We start from the raw sequence: 19,864 nt of genomic DNA, 5'->3' as shown, positions 1-19,864 counted from the left end.
TCTCAGCTTCCAGCTTTCTAGTGGTTAACTGGAGATAAGAGTCTCATGGACTTTCCAACTTCCTAAATAGTTAAGATCACAGGCACAGCCACAAGCACTCCACAATGAGCCATTTTTATGGACACAAAAATCATCAAGAACACTCTTAAGAAACCAGTGAGCCAGGCTCCAGTGGCTCACGCCTGTCATCCTAGCTACCCAGGAGGCTGAGATCTGAGAATCATGGTTCAAAGCTAGCCTGGGCAGGAAAGTCCATGAGACTCTTACCTCCAATAAACCACTAGGAAAGTAGTAGTGGTGCTGTGGCTCAAGCGGTAGAGTGCTCACCTTGAGCTGAAGAGCGCAAGGACAGCACCCAGGCCCAGAGTTCAAGCCCCAAGACGGACCAAAAAAGAAAAAAAACAAAAAGGAAACCGGTGCCAATGGCTCACACCTGTAATTCTAGCTACTCAGGAAGCTGATCTGAGGATCATGGTTCAAAGCCAGCCCAAGCAGGAAAGTCCATGAGACTCTTATCTTCAATTAACCACCAGAAAAACCAGAAGTGGCACTGTGACTCAAGTGGTAGAGTGCTGGCCTTGAATAGCTCAGGGACAGTGCTCAGGCCCCAAGTTCAAGCCCCACGACCAACCAAAAAAAAAGTAAAACCTCTCTCCAAGAACCCACAGAGTGGTTCTGACTACCGGACAAAAACCACAGCTAATGCAGCCTAGAAGAGCCACCAGGGAAGTGGAAACTATTTCCCAGGACTGCAGGTCAAAGCAGTCACCCCACAAAACTTCTAAGGACACCCCTCACTGAGGCCCAAAGCCCCAGACCATACACTTGTTCTAGTGAATCTTAAAAGAATCAGATCAAGTCATATCATGAATACCAAAGCCCCAAAGTTAAAGAACAAAATATTAAATCCCCAAGGGTTGCAGACAGGGCTTAACTGCCCAGCACAGGCTCTGTGGTGCAGTGAGACTGTTAAGATGCAGATTTCATAAAAACCATTCCACAGCAGAACCATCGGTCAATGCTGACCCTCTGAAGAATTCCTCCTGCTCAGCAGATGTCGGCTTTGCAGGTAAGCAACGGGTGAGCCAACTACAACACTCTAAAGGAGACACCAGGAAAAGAAGACATCTTGGGCTGGGAAGGTGGCTCAGTGGTAGAGCGCTTGCCTTGCATGCCTGAGGCCCTGGGTTCGATTACTCAGCACCACATAAGCAAAAAGAAAAAAAGCCGGAAGTGGCGCTGTGGCTCAAGTGGTACAGCGCTAGCCTTGAGCTGAGGAGCTGAGGGATAGTGCCCAGGCCCAGAGTTCAGGCTCCACGACTGGACCCCCCACCCCACCCCCAAAAAAAGAGAAGACATCTATCTTAACCCCTCCCGGGAGAAAAGTTGGTCATCCAGAAACAACAGAAGGCAGATAAAAATGGCAAAATTAGTCACCTCTCAGGATGAATGAATCCGGTGTCATGGCCATTCATATGATTTTGGTGATGGAGATTCTATTTTTTTTTTTGGGGGGGGGTGTCTGGTCGTGGGGCCCGAACTCTGGGCCTGGGCGCTGTCCCTCACCTCTTCAGCTCAAGGCTAGCACTCTACCACTTGAGCCACAGCACCACTTCCGGCTTTTTTTCTTTTTGCTTATGTGGTGCTTGGGGAACCGAACCCAGGGCCTCAGGCATGCAAGGCAAGCGCTCTACCACTGAGCCACCTTCCCAGCCCTATTTTATTATTTTTATTATTAGTATTTTGCCAGTCCTGGGGCTTGAACTCAGGGCCTGTGTACTGTCCCTGAGTTTCTTTTGCTCAAGGCTAGCACTCTACCACTTAAGCTGCAATGCCACTTCCAGCTTTTTCTGTGTATGTGGTACCGAGGAATCGAACACGGGGCTTCATACATACTAAGCAAGCACTCTACCACTAAGCTACATTCCCAGCCAGTGACGGAGATTTTATGACCAGCCACTTTGACAAGACCTTGTTCTAGCAATGCTAACTTCCTGCTTCGACAAGGTGGAAAACAACTGTGTGTGAATTAACAAAGACTGGGAAGGGAGGGGAGGAGGGAAAGAAGGAAAAAGAGGGAAGGAAGGAAGGTAGAACTTGGAAGCCAGAATCTTTGAAACTTTTCAAGGAAAAACAATTCAGTTCTACAACCAAACTGCCCATTAAATGTTAGCTGATATTTTTAGACACAAAAGATCTCAACAGTTATTTCCCATGTGCCCGTTTTCTCAGCAAATTCCTGAGGGGTGAGCCAACTGAGTGTGAACAAATAGGAAAAGAGAGAAACACATTATCCAACCGAGAGTGAGGCAGTGACTCCTGGAGGGACACAAGGGCAGGTCTCGGATGACAACTCTGTCTAACTAGTCTAGGTGGCCCAGGGCAGAAACAAAAAGAACCTGAGGAAAGTGGGCAAAGAGGGCAAAAAAAAAAGAGCAACAGAAATGCACATGCACAAAGAAAAACATACAACTCTAAAAAGTATGTTGTCCAGAAAATCTTGTACTTACACAGCTCCGTCAGAGCAAAACTTACATACTTATAGTATAAAAATGATTGAAAATATGCTGGGCGCTGGTGGCTCACGCCTGTAATCCTAGCTACTCAGGAGGCTGAGATCTGAGGATCCCGGTTCAAAGCCAGCCCGGGCAGGAAAGACCGTGAGACTCCTATCTCCAATAAACCACCAGAAAACCGGAAGTGGCGCTGTAGCTCAAGTGGTAGAGCGCTCGCCTTGAGCTGAAGAGCTGAGGGACAGCGCCCAGGCCCAGAGTTCAAGCCCCACGACCGACAAAAAAAAAAAAAAATGATTTAAAATATCCTAGAGTGGGGGCCGGGGGAGGATGGGAAGGGGAAACAAGGGAGGAGGCTACAATGCTTGATATGAAATGTACTCATTAGGAGCTGGGAAGGTGGCTCAGTGGTAGAGCGCTCGCCTTGCATGCATGAGGCCCTGGGTTCGATTCCCCAGAACCACATAAGCAAAAAGAAAAAAAGCCAGAAGTAGCGCTGTGGCTCAAGTGGTAGAGCGCTAGCCTTGAGCTGAAGAGCTGAGGGACAGCGCCCAGGCCCAGAGTTCAGGCCCCACAACAGGACCCCAAAAAAAGAAATGTACTCATTATTTTGCCCATGTAATTGTAACTCCTCTGTACAGTATTTTCACAATAAAAATTTAAAAAATTAAAATAATAAAATATTCTAGAAATTACACAGGGAAGATCAAGTAAAAGGTATTTCTGAAGGAGAAAAATTCAATAGTGTTACATATTGTATAAATATGAAATTTTAGAAAGCGTAAGAGGAGATAACTGGAAAGGCTGCAGTCTTTTTCTCTGAAAATGTAAGCAAAGACTTTTTACAAAGTGGGTCACTGTTCTTTTTCTTTTTAAACCTTCAAGTATTAAGGGAGTTACTAAATCAATATGTGAGTTACTCCCTTAAAATTAAACTACTTGTTTATATACGGAAAGTATGAAAACAATTATCTTCAAACGTCTCTCACTAGTAGAATCTGGGTACTTCCTCTACTACTTTCTCCCGTCCTGAATTTTTTTATACTCTAATAAGTATTACTTTCATAATAAAAAAATACGAACCTTAGCCGGGCGCCGGTGGCTCATGCCTGTAATCCTAGCTGCTCAGGAGGCTGAGATCTGAGGATCATGGTTCAAAGCCAGCCGGAGCAAGAAAGTCCATGAAACTCTTATCTCCAATAAACCATGATGAAAAAAACGGGAATGGCACTGTAACTCAAGTGGTAGAGCGCTAGCCTTGAGCTGAAGAGCTGAGGGACAGCGCTCAGGCCCAGAGTTCAATCCCATGACAAAAAAAAATGAACCTTATTTAAAAAAAAAAACTGTCAAACTAGATCCATGAAGGAGAGGGAGTACAGTCTCATAAATTCAAAAAGAACCCACAATTCATGTCTCACACAGAAAAAAATTCACATCCGGCTCCATTTCCTGACCCATGTAAGTAATTTCAGGATGTGTGACAAACTGAATTTCAAGCAACTTTCTAGTCTGCGTTGATTTAACTAAATCACACACCAGCATGTAAAAGGCTGTCTGTTCTAAACGTTCTCATGTGTGTATCAAATTGGACCTCTAAACACTCTTGTTGGCCAAATAAAACCTGGACTTTAAAGCAAACAAAACCCCCTCAATTTCAGTTCAGCAAACAACTATAAGAGAAGGAAGGTAGCCTTCAACAAAATGCCCCTCAGCCACCAAGACTGGACCTTGCAGAAAATGAGAGTCCACTGACCAGCATTATTCTCTGAAGAGACACAAACACTTTAAAGATAGGACAAAGTAAGACAGCCTCTGGAAGAAAACCTAGTATTTCAATGCCTATCTCTACCTGCATTGTTCTGTTATTTGCAAGATCACTCAGAAGTATCAGCTTATCCTGTGAGTTGTTAAAAATTATGTATCTTCTCTCACTAGGAGCAGAATGAGGATTAAATGACTTCTCCCCTTTCTTTGTCTAGAGTATTAAGGGGGAGGAGAGATGCTGTTGTGATTCACAAAACTACTTCTTTGCTTTCAGAAGGGTCACACTGAGCAGAGGGCCTGTGAGGGGGTGCTGGCTCCCAGGAAGCAGGGTGCTGAGACACCTGTGCAATCAGAACCATGAAGCAGGGCTTGTCTAGCATGCATAAAAGCCTGGGTTCGATTCCTCAGTACCACATAAACAGAAAAGGCTGGAAGTGGTGCTGTGGCTCAAGTGGTAGAGTGCTAGCCTTGAGCAAAAGAAGCTCAGAGACAGTGCCCAGGCCCCGAGTTCAATGCCCAAAACTGGACAAAAAAAGAAAGAAAAAGAAAAGAACCATGAAGCAATTCTTCTACATAAAACCAGCGATGGCCCTTTCATGGCTTGAAGTTCTGATTAATCCCAGAATCTTAAACAACTGATCATTTATGCGTGGAGGTGCCCAACTACAAAGAACATTTCTGTGCGTCACTAACTTGTTTTAACTGTCAGCTACTGAAATACTGAGCAGGCTTTTTGGCTTATATTTTTCCTAAGTATATGAACATAGAACTTTTGGGGGCGTTCTCTTTTAAATCTTTTGTTAAAAGATAATTAGTCCAGTATCCTGTACAGATAAAGTTTGCGTCATTTGAACATCTAGTCTCTTAATAAAATTATCTTCCTTAGTTCACATCAGAAATACTGCCTTTCCAGAGAGTAAGTTAATCTTTATGTTCAATTTACTGATACACAGATAGGCACCATCTTCCTGCTGCTTTTCTCCTGGGTCTGGAGAGACTGGCCCTCCAGAGCTCTCCTCCCTCAGTCCCTGGGGGAGGAGCATTCCTCCCTGCAGGCTGCCCACACACTGAGTAGGAGTGGAGGGGGGCGCATACTTTCATCTTCCCTCACCACTCCATCTCAATAGCAAGACAAACAGGCAGAGACTGGCCCTCCCCTCAGACAGGGAAATACTTCATGATTGCAGTTTGCAATGTACCCTTGTGTTGTGTGTACGTTGGAAGCTTAACCAACTTTCAATGGCTAAGTTACAAGCCTTTCATTTTTAAGGGGAAATATGCTTGGGTTGTGTATAAGGGAAAAAAAAACCCAAATGACCTTATTCTTTATGAAACTCTTCTTACTTAAAATATCTAATCTTTATTGTATGCCTTTATAGTCTTTCACTGGGCAAAAGGGAAACATACGATGACACTGTAACAAGGAACAGTTTATTTCCGCGGATGCATTTCTGACTTGACTGTGATTAGAGCAGTAGAACACTCATTTCTAAAATGACATGTAGCAGAAATAGAGTCAAAATACTGTATTTACAGCCGACAATTATATCTGCAAGGTAACTGCATTTAATGTTCGCATTTGGCTAAATACTATGCAATGTCAAAAAAATACTGGAAAAAATACTTTAAACTATGGATTATTCTAAACAAAATCACAGCCATAAGAAACCCTGAGTCTTCAAGAATAACACGAAGGCTAGTTATTTAGAAAATAAATTAAAATGAAACAATTGTCTTTTAGACGCCATGAGGACATTACTAAAGCAATGCAAACCCACAAACTTAAATCTGTAGATCGCATTTGTTACATTGAGGTAGGATAGCCATACGTTATACACAGGCAGTTCCTTAGGCATGGTAATAGATAGCTCTATGGTATCAGATTCAATAAAATAAATTAGAGAAGTAAAAGCACGCCTTGCAACCAAAGATGTTATAGAATACTAATTCAGGAAGTTATTCAGCAGCTTATAAAGAAATAGGAAGTTGTGGACCAACTACTTGAAGAACTATTTCCTGTAGGAAAACTGTAAGACAGCTGAAGAAGGCAGTAATTGAGTCATAAAGAGAAGGAATTCTTAAATAAGAACTGAAGGTGCTATGCTAGAGGGGAAAAGGTTCAGACTTTGTTCTTCAGGAAAGACATCGGGTGTGGCATACACAGAGCTTGAAGCGCTGCTCCCATCTCCCATCTCCCGCCACACCATCCGCCAAGGTGAGAGCCAAGAGTCTTCTTTCTGCAAAAGCTCTCACTCTCGTAGGACCTGAGTTAAAAACACAAATGGACGGCTACAGCCCTTTGCGTAATTACGCTGCCTTGGAACGGAAGAGTGCCAGCCAAGTGCAGAAACTCATTCATGGATGGTCACAGGGAAACAACAGTTGTTTCCAAAGTCAACTTTTCTAAGTGTTCTCTCAAATTACATCTCCTTGTATGTTTGGACCACTTATAATCAGTTCTTCATGCCATGTAGAAATCTCAGTAAATAAGATGCTTTGTGACTCAAAATTTAGTTTCAACAAGTATCTGTTCATAACATCTATTTTTCCCTGTTGAAATGAGTATCAAATTTGTAACTAGTTTTTAAATCATCCAACGTCTGGCTGGCAAAAAGAATCATCAAACAAGAGAAACATAAGTAAGTACTGGGGCTGGGAAGGTGGCTCAGTGGTAGAGCGCTTGCCTTGCATGCATGAGGCCCTGGGTTCGATTCCACAGCACCACATAAGCAAAAAGAAAAAAGCCGGAAGTGGCACTGTGGCTCAAGTGGTAGAGTGCTAGCCTTGAGCTGAAGAGCTGAGGGACAGCAACCAGGCCCAGTCAAGCCCCACAACTGGACCTCCCCCCCCAAAATAAGTAAGTACTGACTGCCAAGAGAACTAAACATTAAAAAAAAGTGAATCAGCCGGGCGCTGGTGGCTCACGCCTGTAATCCTAGCTACTCAGGAGGCTGAGATCTGAGGATCGCGGTTCAAAGCCAGCCCGGGCAGGAGAGACCGTGAGACTCCTATCTCCAATAAACCACCAGAAAACCGGAAGTGGCGCTATAGCTCAAGTGGTAGAGCGCTCGCCTTGAGCTGAAGAGCTGAGGGACAGCGCCCAAGCCCAGAGTTCAAGCCCCACGACCGACAAAAAAAAAAAAAAAAAAAAAAAAAAAAAGTGAATCATACCTGCATCCCGCTACTCAGGAGGCTGAGATCTGAGGATTGTGGTTTAGAAGTGGCTAGCCTGGGCAGGTCAGGAAAAATCTGTGAGGCTCTTTGCCCCAATTAACAACCAAAAACTAGAAATGCATCTGTGTGTGTGTGGCTTGTCAAGTGGTAGGCCACCAGCCTCTCGTGAAAAAGCTAAGGGAGTAGGCGCCCAAGCCATGAGTTCAAGCTCAGTACTAGAATTCAAAGAACTTTTGATGATGGGATTATCACATTGAGCTCCCTTGTACCATGAACGTAATCATTTTAAAAATGAACTTTAGGGGCTGGGAATGTGGCTTAGTGGTAGTGTGCTTCGCTGGCATGCATGTGGCTCAAGTGGTAGAGTGCTATCCTTGAGCAAAAGAAGTCCAGGGACAGAGCCCAGGCCCTGAGTTCAAGCCCCAGACTAGCAAAAACAACAACAACAACAAAAAAAACTTTAACAATAGCAACGTGGTACTAAAAGCTTGAGTTTACCATCTTTTGACTCAAAGGACAGATGGTCATTCATGTTACTGATGTTTTTAGGATGACTCTTCAGCTCCTCACAGCATGGGGGCAGCTCTTATGAGGGTGCAGAGCTGGCTCACATTCCTGAGGCGGCTTATTGTTATGGATGGAATGAGGCTCATTCAGTAGAGGAATATAAACTGTGCAAGTCCACAGCAGCTATCATCCTTCCACATCCAATGCTTAGCCACTGGGCTTACTAACCACTTCACCTTGCCTGCTTTCATTGACCTACATTTTCCCCTCAGGGAAAAGTCTTCTACTTCTACAAAGCTGATATGAAAAAGATGACCAGAATGAAAACTCTACTTTCCCTTACTTCCACAGGAGCATTCCTCAAAAACACTGAAAAAACTACTGCCTTCACCTGTCCTCTGGACAGATTTCTCTCCAGGTAAAGCCTTCCTACTTCTTCTGTAACTAGCCCTCCCCCTTGTTTGGGTTTGGTTCACCTTCTTTTACCCCCCCCCAGTGGGTGTGGATGAAGGGGGTGGGAGAACTATACACCATTCATTAAACCTGTGTGTCTGCACCTTACAAAGGAAACATTTCTTCTCAAAGAACCAATGGAAACTTAGAAACAAGTATCTACTGTTCCAGCTGACAATGAAACACTGCTGATTCAAAATAATGAAAATGTAAGCAGAAGTCACCTACAAGCAGTTAACAAGATACAAAAAAGATTTTAAGTGCATAAATGTGTCTCTTTAGCCTGTGTTGCTCTCAGCCACAGGAGAGGAGTGCAGGCTACAAAGCTGTTGAAAAATCTCCCCACAAAGCATGTGACCGAGCAGGGAGAGGCTTAAAGGAGTTGCAGCTTCTCCTCTCCAGGAGGACGGGGTGAGTTTCCACTCTTCTCCCCAGGAGGACGCCCCTCCCTCTAGAAGGGAGTTTGCTGCTCTTTCAATCACTGATGTCTGCAGAACAAATATCTTGTACATGCAGATTAGTTTGCCAGACTTGTGTGTACTTTCCAGTCTCTGGCCCTTTATTGTTCTGGCTGAAACCTGACCCTTTGAAATGGACACGAGGCTGGACACCAGAAAAAAAAATTTTTAAAGAAAAAGTTGCAGAAAAGAGGCAAAAAAACAAAAAAACAAAAAAACCCACCTACTATAGAAACTAAGATCAAACTTTTCTCTCTCTGCTCTTTTCTAGAACAAGCAGGTCATAGAACTATTTCCATTACTGAGTAACTCAGCCTGAAAGGCAGGCAACACAAAACACAGATTGAGACTCACATCACATAAATTTTTAAAGATACACAACAAAACAATATTGCTAATTGTATTATCTGATGATCTAATAAATGTTACTTTCCATAGTAGACTGTCAAGGCAGATCTAAATCAAAACCAGGACTTTCTCAGTTATCTCATCTTGAAGAAATAGGTAAAAATAAGAAATTAAGAACAATTTCAATCTGTAACAAGTCTTTTTTTTTTTTTTTGGGGGGGGGTCCGGTCGAGGGGCCTGAACTCTGGGCCTGGGCGCTGTCCCTCAGCTCTTCAGCTCAAGGCTAGCGCTCTACCACTTGAGCCACAGCACCACTTCCAGCTTTTTTCTTTTTTGCTTATGTGGTGCTGAGGAATCGAACCCAGGGCCTCATGCATGCAAGGCAAGCGCTCTACCACTGAGCCACCTTCCCAGCCCCAATCTGTAACAAGTCTTATACACAATTTTATATCCATTTGACTCAAAAGACCCAGGTGAAATGGAAGTCTTTATATAATTTCAAAATTAGAACATCAAATTCTATCTGTAGAGTTCTATTTACAGAATTCTACTTACAGAATTGTAGATAATTCTATGCTACTTCCATATTATTGCAATGTAACTACCATTTTATTAAAGACAAAGTGCTAGTAAAAAAAATATTAAATGGTCTATTTTTTCGCTTAGAGAAGCCATTCCGTTTTGAAGACCCACTAGACTGAAATAAGACAGACCATGATTAACTAAACATCAAGCCTCAAAATTAGTATTACTCTTCATATTTGGGAGAGAAGCAAGACCCTGGGTTCAATCCCCAGGAGTCCACACAAAGAAACAAACACCATACGGTATTGTCTTGTCCCAGGCCAGCCAACAGGTTTGACACTGCCACTGTGCACACCCAGCGAAGTCTTCAAAACAGAACCCCCGCTCAAGAAAGTGCTCAGCTTTTCCCCCCAAATACACACACACGTAACACAGACACACGCCATTCGTACAGCTACGTGTACATATGTACCATATAGACACATGTATACTATACACGGATACGTGCAGTACGGATCTATACAGCCCCTCGGCCCTGCCCCCCGCCCCTCGGCCCTGCCCCCCGCCCCTCGGCCCTGCCCCCCCACCCCGCCAGCCCCTCGGCCCTGCCCCCCCACCCCGCCAGCCCCTCGGCCCTGCCCCCCGCCCCTCGGCCCTGCCCCCCGCCCCTCGGCCCTGCCCCCCGCCCCTCGGCCCTGCCCCCCGCCCCTCGGCCCCGCCCCCCGCCCCTCGGCCCTGCCCCCCGCCCCTCGGCCCTGCCCCCCCACCCCGCCAGCCCCTCGGCCCTGCCCCCCGCCCCTCGGCCCTGCCCCCCCACCCCGCCAGCCCCTCGGCCCTGCCCCCCGCCCCTCGGCCCTGCCCCCCGCCCCTCGGCCCCGCCCCCCGCCCCTCGGCCCCCGCCCCCCCGCCCCCCACTCACTTGAGGAAGTATCTCTGGCCCGAGGGCGTCTTGGCCATCTCCCAGCCGGCCGGCAGCGGCATGTCGTCGGGAATCTCGAAGGACGGCTGGCGGAGGTGCTGCGCGGCGGGCGCGGCGGCGCCGGGGGCGGCCCCGGCCTGCGCCAGGGCCCCCGGGGACACGGCGCCCAGCTGCAGCGAGGCGGGCGAGGAGTGGGAGCGCAGGTGCTGCGGGGTCAGCGCCCCCGCCGAGCCCGCGTCCGTGCTGGCCTGTGGGGGACGCAGAGGACAGGGACGGTCACGGCGGCGGCCGGGCGGCGGGGCCACCCCGAGCCCGGTCCCCGCCCCCGCGGGGCCCGAGGGGCGGGGCGCCGGTTCGCTCCGGGCTCCGGGCGGCCGGGCCCGGGGCTTGTCCCGACCGGCCCCGCGGGCACGAGCCCGGCCCCCGAGCGGGCAGCCCTCCGACCGACCAGCAACCGGGACCCTTCCGGACCGGCTCACGCGGGCCGCTCCCGGCCGCCATTCCCCGCGGCTCGGACGCCACAAAATGGGAGTCGGCGGCGCGGTCCGCGGAGCCCCCCGCCCCCGCCCGCCCGAGCGTGCGGCCGCCCCTCCCCCGCGCGGCGCCACCGCTGCGAGCGCGGGCGACCCGGGGGCGGGGAGGGCCGGGCCCGGGCGGGCCGACCCCCGCAGCACTCGGGAAACCGACGAGCCTCGGGCCAGGGCTGCGGGGAGGAGCGAGACGACGGGGAGGAAGGGCGCGGGACGGGGCGCGCCGGCCGCGCAGCCACGTCCGCCCCGGGACGCGCGCGGGAGCCGCGGCGGGCGGCCTTAGTCACCGCTTCCCCACGCTCGCTCCGAGTCCCGGCTGAGTCAGCGCGGGGCGCCGTCGGGCCGCGCGCCGTCCACGCCGGGCCTCCGCGGGCGCCGCGGCGCGGGAGCCCCCGGCGCCACCCGGGCCCCGAGCCAGGCGGAGATCCTCCGCCGACTTCCAGGAAAAGTCCGGGGGGGAAGCCCGAGCCCCGCGCCCGGGGCACCGGCGCCCTCGGGGGGAGGGGAGGCGGCGCGGCCCGGCCCGGCCGGGAACAAGAGAACAATTATCCGACTCCCGAGGAGGCCCGGCCCGGCCGAGGGGCCCCGGAGGAGGCCCCGGGCTCCACTTCGGCGACTCGGCCGGCGCGCCCGCGCCCGCGCCCCCGCCCGCGCGCCCGCGCCCCCTCCCCCACCGGCCCGCCCTCCCGCGGGGCCGAGGTGCGGGGCGCGCGCCCGCCGAGCCCCCGCCGCCGGCCCGGCCTCCCCACCCCCTTCCTTCCTGCTCCCGCCAACCTTCCCGGAGCCCCGGGAAGAAAGAAAGGAGGCGGGGGCCGGGCGGCGGCCGCACCGACGGGGCCCGGGAGCTCCAATCTCGGCCCCGGGCTGCGGGGCCCGCGTTACCTGCCGGGAGTGCGCCTTGGGCTCGGGCGGCTTGAAGAAGGAGTCGGGCAGCTTGCGGAGCCGCATGGGCACCGTCGGGGGCACGTTGGCCGTCTTGGGGTTGATGACGGCGTTGAACAGCGCCTCCAGGTCGGTCTCCGAGTCCCCGCGGACGTGCACCACCTGGTGGCCCGCGGGCGGGGCCTGCGGCGCCGCGAGGGGCGCGGGCGGCCCGGGCGCGGACGGCGGGCCCTGGCCGGGGCCCGGGGGGCTCTGCGCGGGCGGCTGCCCGGGGCCCTGCGGGGCCGGCGCGGGCGGCGGCTGCTGCCCGGGGTCCATGGCTCGGGCTCCCGGACGCGCAGCCCTGGCCGGGCGCGAGGGCTCCGCCCGGACGCCGAGGTCGGCGCGGGGCCGGGGGAGGGGCGGGAGCGAGGGCTCCGGGCGGCGGGCGCTGGGCGGCCTCCGGGCTCCGGACTCCGGCCTGGCTCTCGGTCAGGCCCGGGGCGCCGCGCCGCGACCGCGCATCCCCGCGCCGCTGCCCCGCGGCTGCGCCTCGAAAGTCGGAGCGGCCCGGCGCCCTCCCCGACGGAGGCCCGGCGCCTGCCCCCCCGCGCGGCCTCCCCTCCCGCTCCTTCCTTCCTCCCTTTCTTCGCCCCGGCGGCGGCTGCGCCCGACTGAGACAGAAACTCGCTCCGGACGCCAAAACTAAAGTTGAGACGCGCCCGCCCGCGCGGCCGGCTCCGCCCCTCGCCGCGCTTCCTCCCTGCGCGCGCCCGCCCGCCCCGGATCCGCGGCGGCGCCCGGGGAAACTTTCCCGGAGTTACCGCATTCCTGCGGACCCGGGAGGCACGTGACCGCCTCGCCCCGCCCCGCGCGCCCCGCCCCCGGGCCGGGGGGCCGCGGGGACCCGGGGGACCGCGGTGGCCGGGCGCCCCTCCCCGGGCGGGTCCCGGCTCGCCTGCTCGGGACCCGGCGGAGGGGGGGGAGGCCGGGCCGGGTCGGGCGGGCCGCGGGCGACGAAGAGGGCGCCCGGGAACCGGTCCGCTCGCTCCCGTCGGTGCGCCTTTGTGGCTCCGGTCCCCGGCGGGGGCCGCGCGCGGCCTGCTCGCCGCGAGCGCACGCGGGGCGCGTCGTCCCTCCGCCGCGGGGCTGGCCCGGCCCTCGCCCGGCCCGGCCCCTGCGCGCTGGCTGCGCGGCGGCCTCCCCGGGAGGGATCCGAGGCTGCGCCGCACACGCGTCCCTCGCCAGCTTTTGTGGGCTTGCTTCCCAGCTCGGGCTGGCCTCGAACTCGCGGCCCTCCTTCCCCGGCCTCTGCTGGCTTTGAAACCATCGGCCTTCCTGGATCATCTGCCTTCCGACTCAGTAGGATTAGGCCAAAGACCCGCGCCCGGCGCCCCCGGACCCCTCCCGGCCCCTCCGCCCTGCCTGGCTCGGTTCCTCACTCCGCTCCGCGCCGGGGTCGGGGGGTCGGGCCGGGAGTCGCGGCCAGCCACTCACGGAGGCCGCGGCCTCGCAGCCCCCCTGCGTGCGTCCCCTCGGACCAGTCCCCACCCTCCCGCAGAAGGGAGCGAGCGCCCCCCGGGTTGCCATGGGAGCTGCGCCCGCGGCCAGCACTGCAATTAGGCCGGGGGCTGCTTGGCTGGCTGTTGCTCCCCCGCCATTAAGTCGGCCTTCCGACGCCCACCGGGGTCTCCTTCCCTCCCAGGCCCAGAGTTCTCAGGAGTCCCCGGACTGTGGCTGCCTTCCTTCGGCCGGTGCTCCTCCTCCGCCCCACCATCCGCCACCGGAATAGGATGGAGCCTTGGCCCTGTCCCGTCCGTCCTTCCCTCCACGGGGGGGGGTGGGGGGGGGGCTCGGCGCCATCCCGGGAGCGAGGACACAGGCCCTGGCCGAGCCCTGACTGCTTAGCTCCGCAGCTGAATGAGGAAGCCGTCCCCACTCTGTCACCGCAGCAGCCGCAACCCTCGCTCAGTCCTCCACTGCGGATTCATCAGTTAGGCCTGTTGGGCTGTGGCCCGGCCCGCACGTGTGAAGGGCCTCAGACAGGCCCGGCGTGGTGCCCGGCCCGCACGTGTGAAGGGCCTCAGACAGGCCCTGCGTGGTGCCCGGCGGCCGGCGTGGTGCCCGGCCCGCACGTGTGAAGGGCCTCAGACAGGCCCGGCGTGGTGCCCGGCGTGAGGCCCGGCGTGGTGCCCGGCCGCCTGAGGAGGCCTCGGGCGCAGCTCCTCAGACGCTGCCCCGCGGCGCCGCGGCGTCCGATGACGTCGTGAGTGAAGTCGCTTCTGTCGTCGTCTGTCGTCAGTGCGGAAAGCGTTCGTTTGCGAGTCTACACGCGGAGCAGGCGGCCTCCTCCCGGCAGCCTGGCGCGCCGGCACACGGGGGCCGCCAGGGACGTCGCAGGAGGGCCGTGGCCTCAGCGGCCAGAAATGGCCTCCTCTCCACGGCTCCCAGTGCCAAGGCCGCATGCACTTCCAGAAGCCTTCCCTCCGCAGGTGTGCGTCAGGAAAGCCACCTGGGTTCCTGTTTTCCCTTCAGCCCTTTCTTTCTTGCCAGTCCTGGGTCCTGAACTCTGGGCCTGGGCGCTGTCCCTGAGCTCTTGCCAGCTTTTTCTGTGTATGTGGGACTGAGGAATCGAACCCAGGGCTTCATGCATGCTAGGCGAGCACGCTACCGCTAAGCCACCTTCCCAATCCTTCCACTTTTCTTCATCCACCTCTTCAACGCGTCTGACGTTGCATTGTGCCTCCCTCCCACAGACACCAGCCGGACGCACGCCCTTCTGACTCGTCATCTGTGGTGGCAGCACAGTCTTGCACTTGTTCAGCCAGAACACATGAGCTCTCTTAATCACCTTTTGCCATCCCATCCAGCCAACCAATTCCAGTGCGTGCATTTTCTCTCCGATCTCTGGTACGCTGCCACCCAACCCCATGCTGGATTCAACTCCACTTCCCACCACATTCCACACACCTTGGAAGAGCATGTTCCCACTTCTAGTTGTCGTTTTGTTGTTTTTTGTTTTGGGGGGGGCTTGAACTCTGGGCCTGGGCGCTGTCCCTGCGCTCTTCAGCTCAAGGTGAGTGCTCTACTGCTTGAGCCACAGCGCCAATTCCAGTTTTCTAGTGGTTTATTGGAGTTAAGAGTCTCACAGACTTTCCTGCCCAGGCTGGCTTTGAACCATGATCCTCAGATCTCAGCCACCTGAGTAGCTAGAATTATAGGCGTAAGCCACCAGCGCCAGGCCCACTTCTAGTTTTACCTGTATCTCTCAGACTTCTATTCTGAATAGACATCAGAATGATCTGAGTCTACTATTCAAGATGTCTACTGTTCAGAGCCAATCCCTAGCACAAACCATGAACCATTTTGGTCTTTGCTTTCTCTTTTCAACCTATCTCTTGCTACTCACTCACTACATGTGCCTTCTTTTCTCTCTCCCTCCTTCCTTCTTCCCTTCCTTCCTTGCTCTTTTTAACAGGGTCTGGCTACGTAACCCAGGCTCGGCTTTAGCCTCTGGAGTGTTGGAATGACAGGCACCCTAGCAGACCAGGCTATTTTCCAGACAAACGGAATCATTTGTTTGTTCCCTGAAGAAGCCATTTCCCCCCTGTGCCTCTGCAGATGCGATCAGAGCTGTGCTCTTCAGCGATCACTTACTGGATGCCACACTTTTGCTGACACAGGAGAAAGGGAGAAATGTGCCTAGTGGCTAGATCTCCAGGAGCTCCGTGTTCCGTGTGGCTGTGATCATGCTGGAGATGGCTTGTAATCCCTTACCCTCAATCCCTGCACACTCTTGAGTTTCTCTGTCCACTTCTGGCACTCTGCCTTCCTTTCTGCTGAAACTGGAGACTGCTCCTTTTCTTCTCCTATCTCATGTTCTATACACACACAGCTTCAACTGTCTCAGAACTTTCGCTTATTCCCTTGTTTCTGGGTCTTCCTTCCATTTGCTGATACATACATTGAGTAGATGAAATTAAGGTAAAACATTTATAAAAGCACTGACAGACTGTGATTATGTACCCAGCTTCAGTGCTGATGATTATAACACTATTTCACAAGACCATAGTGAGGAGTAAAAAAAAAAAAAATGTAAGCTTAGCCAGTCACCAGTGGCTCACCTCTGTCATCCTAGCTACTCAGAAGGCTGAGATCTGAGGATCGAAGTTCAAAGCCAGCCCCAGCAGGAAAGTCCATGAGACTCTTACCTCCAATTAACCACCAGAAAACCAGAATTGGCACTGTAGCTCAAAGTTGTAGAGGGCTAGCCTTTAGCAAAAAAGCTCAGGGACAGTTCTCAGGCCCTGAGTTCAAGCCCCATCCATGACCCCGCCCCCTCACACACATACAATTAAGCTTGAATGTATTTTCATCAAAGCCTCCTGTAGATTAAGGGACCCCCAGACACAGCTGACTTGTAATCACTGTCTGGAAGTAAAACTGTTAAAGAAAATTTTGCTGAAAAAAACTTCTGGTTGGCCTGGGAAGATGACTGACTATTGAACTTAGGAGCTCTGTTTCATGTGTACATGTAGAAGGTATTTTGTGTGTCTTTGTGTATCAGTGAGATCATTTATTCTTTCATTCCACTTCATGCTCTGAGTTCTCAAATACAAAATGTCCCTGATCATAGTTTGGACGACTATTGCGCATTTTCCTACAGTAGGTGCTAGTCACTGAGCTAGAAATAGACTCCTGTTGAAAAGGGACCTCTAGGGCTGGGAAGGTAGCTCAGTGGTAGAGTGCTTGACTTGCATGCATGAGGCCCTCAGTTCGATTCCTAGCACCATATAAGCAGAAAAAGCCAGAAGCGGTGCTGTGGCTCAAGTGGTAGAGCACTAACCTGAGCTGAAGAGCTGAGGGATAGTGCCCAGGCCCATGACCGACAAAAAAAAAAAAAAAAAAAGGGACCTCCCTGCCGACTGCAAGAAACAATTATGAGCAAGAAAGGGGCTGGGCGCTGGTGGCTCACGCCTGTCATCCTAGCTACTCAGGAGGCTGAGATCTGAGGATCGCGGTTCAAAGCCAGCCCGGGCAGGAGAGACCGTGAGACTCCTATCTCCAATAAACCACCAGAAAACCGGGAGTGGCGCTGTAGCTCAAGTGGTAGAGCGCTTGCCTTGAGCTGAAGAGCTGAGGGACAGTGCCCAGGCCCAGAGTTCAAGCCCCACAACCGACAAAAAAAACAAAAAAAAAGAAAGGGATAGCATGGTCAGAAGCCTTGCCCTCTGAGCCCAGTCTGCAGACAGTCACCTCTACACAGTGTGCTTTTCTGACTTTCTGAGTACAAAAGGGAGATAAATTAGGCAAAAAAGAACCTCAAAAATTTAAACTTTGGTGCTTTCTAACAGGGACAGCAGTATGCAGTCTGAGGGATGCTCAGGCCACAGCAGGGAGCCCCAGCCCCTGGTCCCCAGAACAGCAGGCATTCCACAGTGTGTTGTATTGCTAGACTATGCTATTCAGTACATTAGATTTATCAGTACACCTATCACTTACCTATCACTTAGCATCTTTTCTTTTCTTTTCTTTTTGTCAGTTGCGGGGCCTGAACTCTGGGCCTGGGCACTGTCCCTCAACTCTTCAGCTCAAGGCTAGTCACTTTACCACTTGAGCCATAGCACCACTTCCGGCATTTTCTGCATATGTGGTGCTAAGGAATCAAACCCAGGGTATCAACTTAGCATATTTCTTTCTTTCTTTTTTCTTTGGCAGCCCTGGGGCTTGAACTCAGGGTCTAGGCACTGTCTCTGAGCTTCTTTTGCTCAAGGCTAGCACTCACAAATGAAGGAGCATCTAGAGTTCTGGAGGGGAATCCAAATCTTCATAACCCTACCTAAAAAGCTACCCACTCCTTATAAAGAAGATTTAGAAAGTGGGACTGATTACTGATCACAGACAGAGTTGAAGGCAATGACTACAGACATGTGCTGTGACTCTGGGTCCATCTCTTTGATATGCCCCAATCAAACGTGGCATCTGACAGTGCTTTCAGGTCCCTCCACCCCAGTTCTGAAACTCAGGGGCTTGTACCTAGGGCTTGCCTGCTAGGCGAGCCCTCTACCACTGAGCTATAACTTGAAGTAATAACAACAGGCCGTAAGTGTAAAAGGTGGAACTCTGCTGGAGAAACTATCAGAGGAGGAGAATGACAGGAGAGGATGCTGAATTGGGAGAGTGAGTATGTGCTCTCCAGACTTTGTTCATATATGTAGTGACTGCTATTCATCACTTACAAGATTTATTTTTTTGTGTGAACACACTGGGGCTTGAACGTAAAAGCCTTATGCTCTTTCTCAGCTTACCTGTTCAGCTGGTGCTCCACCACCTGAGTCTTACCTCCAGCCCAGCTTTCTGCTAGTTAACTGGAGAGAGAGGGGTGAACCAAATTAAATCCGTGGTGCCCTACGGATCTAAATTTCGTAGCCTTCTACCCCAGTCCTCAGAGTAAGCACACCTCCACTAATTTGTTTCCTCTGTGCCTCACCTGAGCAAGACTCCTTATTTCAACTACTCCACAGGGTGCTGCATATGTCTTATACCCTGCCTCGTGACTTATTTTGGCTTATGGGATCCAAATGGCTCAGATTTTCCAGCCTTTAGCCCAAGTCTCTCTTTCCAACGTCAAAACTACAATCCTGTGAGACCTTTCTCCTTCAGCAGCCTCTGGAATTTCTGAGGAATGTTCTTGAGTTCGAAAAAGCCATTCACAGGACACTTGTGTCTGCTGTGTGACTGCCAGCTGTCCCGCTCCAGCACCAGTGCTCTCTCAGCTGACAGAGCTGCTCCCCCAAACTGTTCTCTGGGCTGTCCTGCCTCTCCCCAGGGCAATGGTGCCCCAGACATGTCTCTGGTCCTCCTTCCCCCACATGCAGGCCAAGGCACTCACTGAACTTAACAGGATCTGGGGGACCAGGAGAACTTACTATGGGTGTCGCGCTCTGCAGCCAGTCAGGACAACAGACTCAGGGCCCGCCCCCCTCCCCTCCCGCTCTACACCTCCCCTCTCACTCCAAGACCAGCTCATCCCTGTCTGCCAGAAAATGCAAGGTGCCTAGTAAGAGTGGGCAAAACACACGTAAGTCCTGATCTCTGGAGAGACAGATAGGAGACAGATAAGAACTAGTTTAGCAACAGATTACTACCATCAACAAAGACAGTAACACAACAAAGAAAAATGCAGCAAAAATACTCAGCCTCAGAGCTGGGGATGCTGACCTCCCCTGGGGCCCGGGAGAGAGGGTAACTGACTTCCTATCCCTTACACTCCATCTGACCAAGGAACAGCCACCAAACCCAAGGAAGACCTCACATATTTACTTTTTACATTATTGTGCAGCCAACCCCCATCACAGCCCCTCCCCATGTTTCATATTTCCTCGCTACAGAATTAATACAGCCGCAATCCATAGGTACTTAGCTATGTGGCTGGCACCATTATAAACCCAATATATGCACTAATTTGGACACAAAAATGTTCTTTTTATTGTTGGTGGTTGTGGGGCCTGAACTCTGGGCCTGTGTGCTGTCCCTCAGCTCTTCAGCTCAAGGCTAACACTCTACCACTTGAGCCACAGCGCCACTTCCGGCTTTTTCTGCTTATGTGGTACTAAGGAATCAAACCCAGGGCCTCAAGCCTGCGAGGCCAGCACTCTGCCACTGAGCCAACTTCCCAGCCCCCAGGACACCAAAAAGTTCTATGAAGGAATCTGACTAGTTTCTGCATTTTCTGTCAAAGAAAACTAAGGCACCAAGAGGTTGAGTAATTGGCTCAAGGTCACACAGGTGAGGGCAGAATTAAGAATTCAG

At 52.6% G+C, this 19,864-nt stretch overlaps 1 protein-coding gene across 4 annotated transcripts in view; it reads right to left on the bottom strand.

Moving 5' to 3' along the window:
* LOC138809903 (transcriptional coactivator YAP1) overlaps positions 1-12,729 on the bottom strand; it is a 58,465-nt gene extending 45,736 nt beyond the window's left edge. For 2 of the 4 annotated variants that reach the window (XM_069997021.1, XM_069997011.1), the window contains exons 1-2: positions 12,074-12,728; positions 10,662-10,909 (exon numbers count right to left, since the gene is read on the bottom strand). In XM_069997021.1, the coding sequence (XP_069853122.1) occupies positions 10,662-10,909; positions 12,074-12,391 (566 nt within the window). In that variant the 5' untranslated portion in view covers positions 12,392-12,728. Of the gene's footprint in view, positions 1-10,661; positions 10,910-12,073 lie in introns of all 4 variants that reach the window. The other 2 variants (XM_069997002.1, XM_069997030.1) reach the window with 2 other exon arrangements.
* Positions 12,730-19,864: the final 7,135 nt, after the last annotated feature.

Source organism: Dipodomys merriami, unplaced genomic scaffold (genome assembly GCF_024711535.1).
Source record: "Dipodomys merriami isolate MVZ:Mamm:240054 unplaced genomic scaffold, mDipMer1.0.p SCAF_103, whole genome shotgun sequence".
Lineage (NCBI taxonomy): Eukaryota > Metazoa > Chordata > Mammalia > Rodentia > Heteromyidae > Dipodomys > Dipodomys merriami.
Note: the sequence above shows the minus strand (reverse complement) of the source record. Positions and strands in the feature narration are given on the sequence as shown.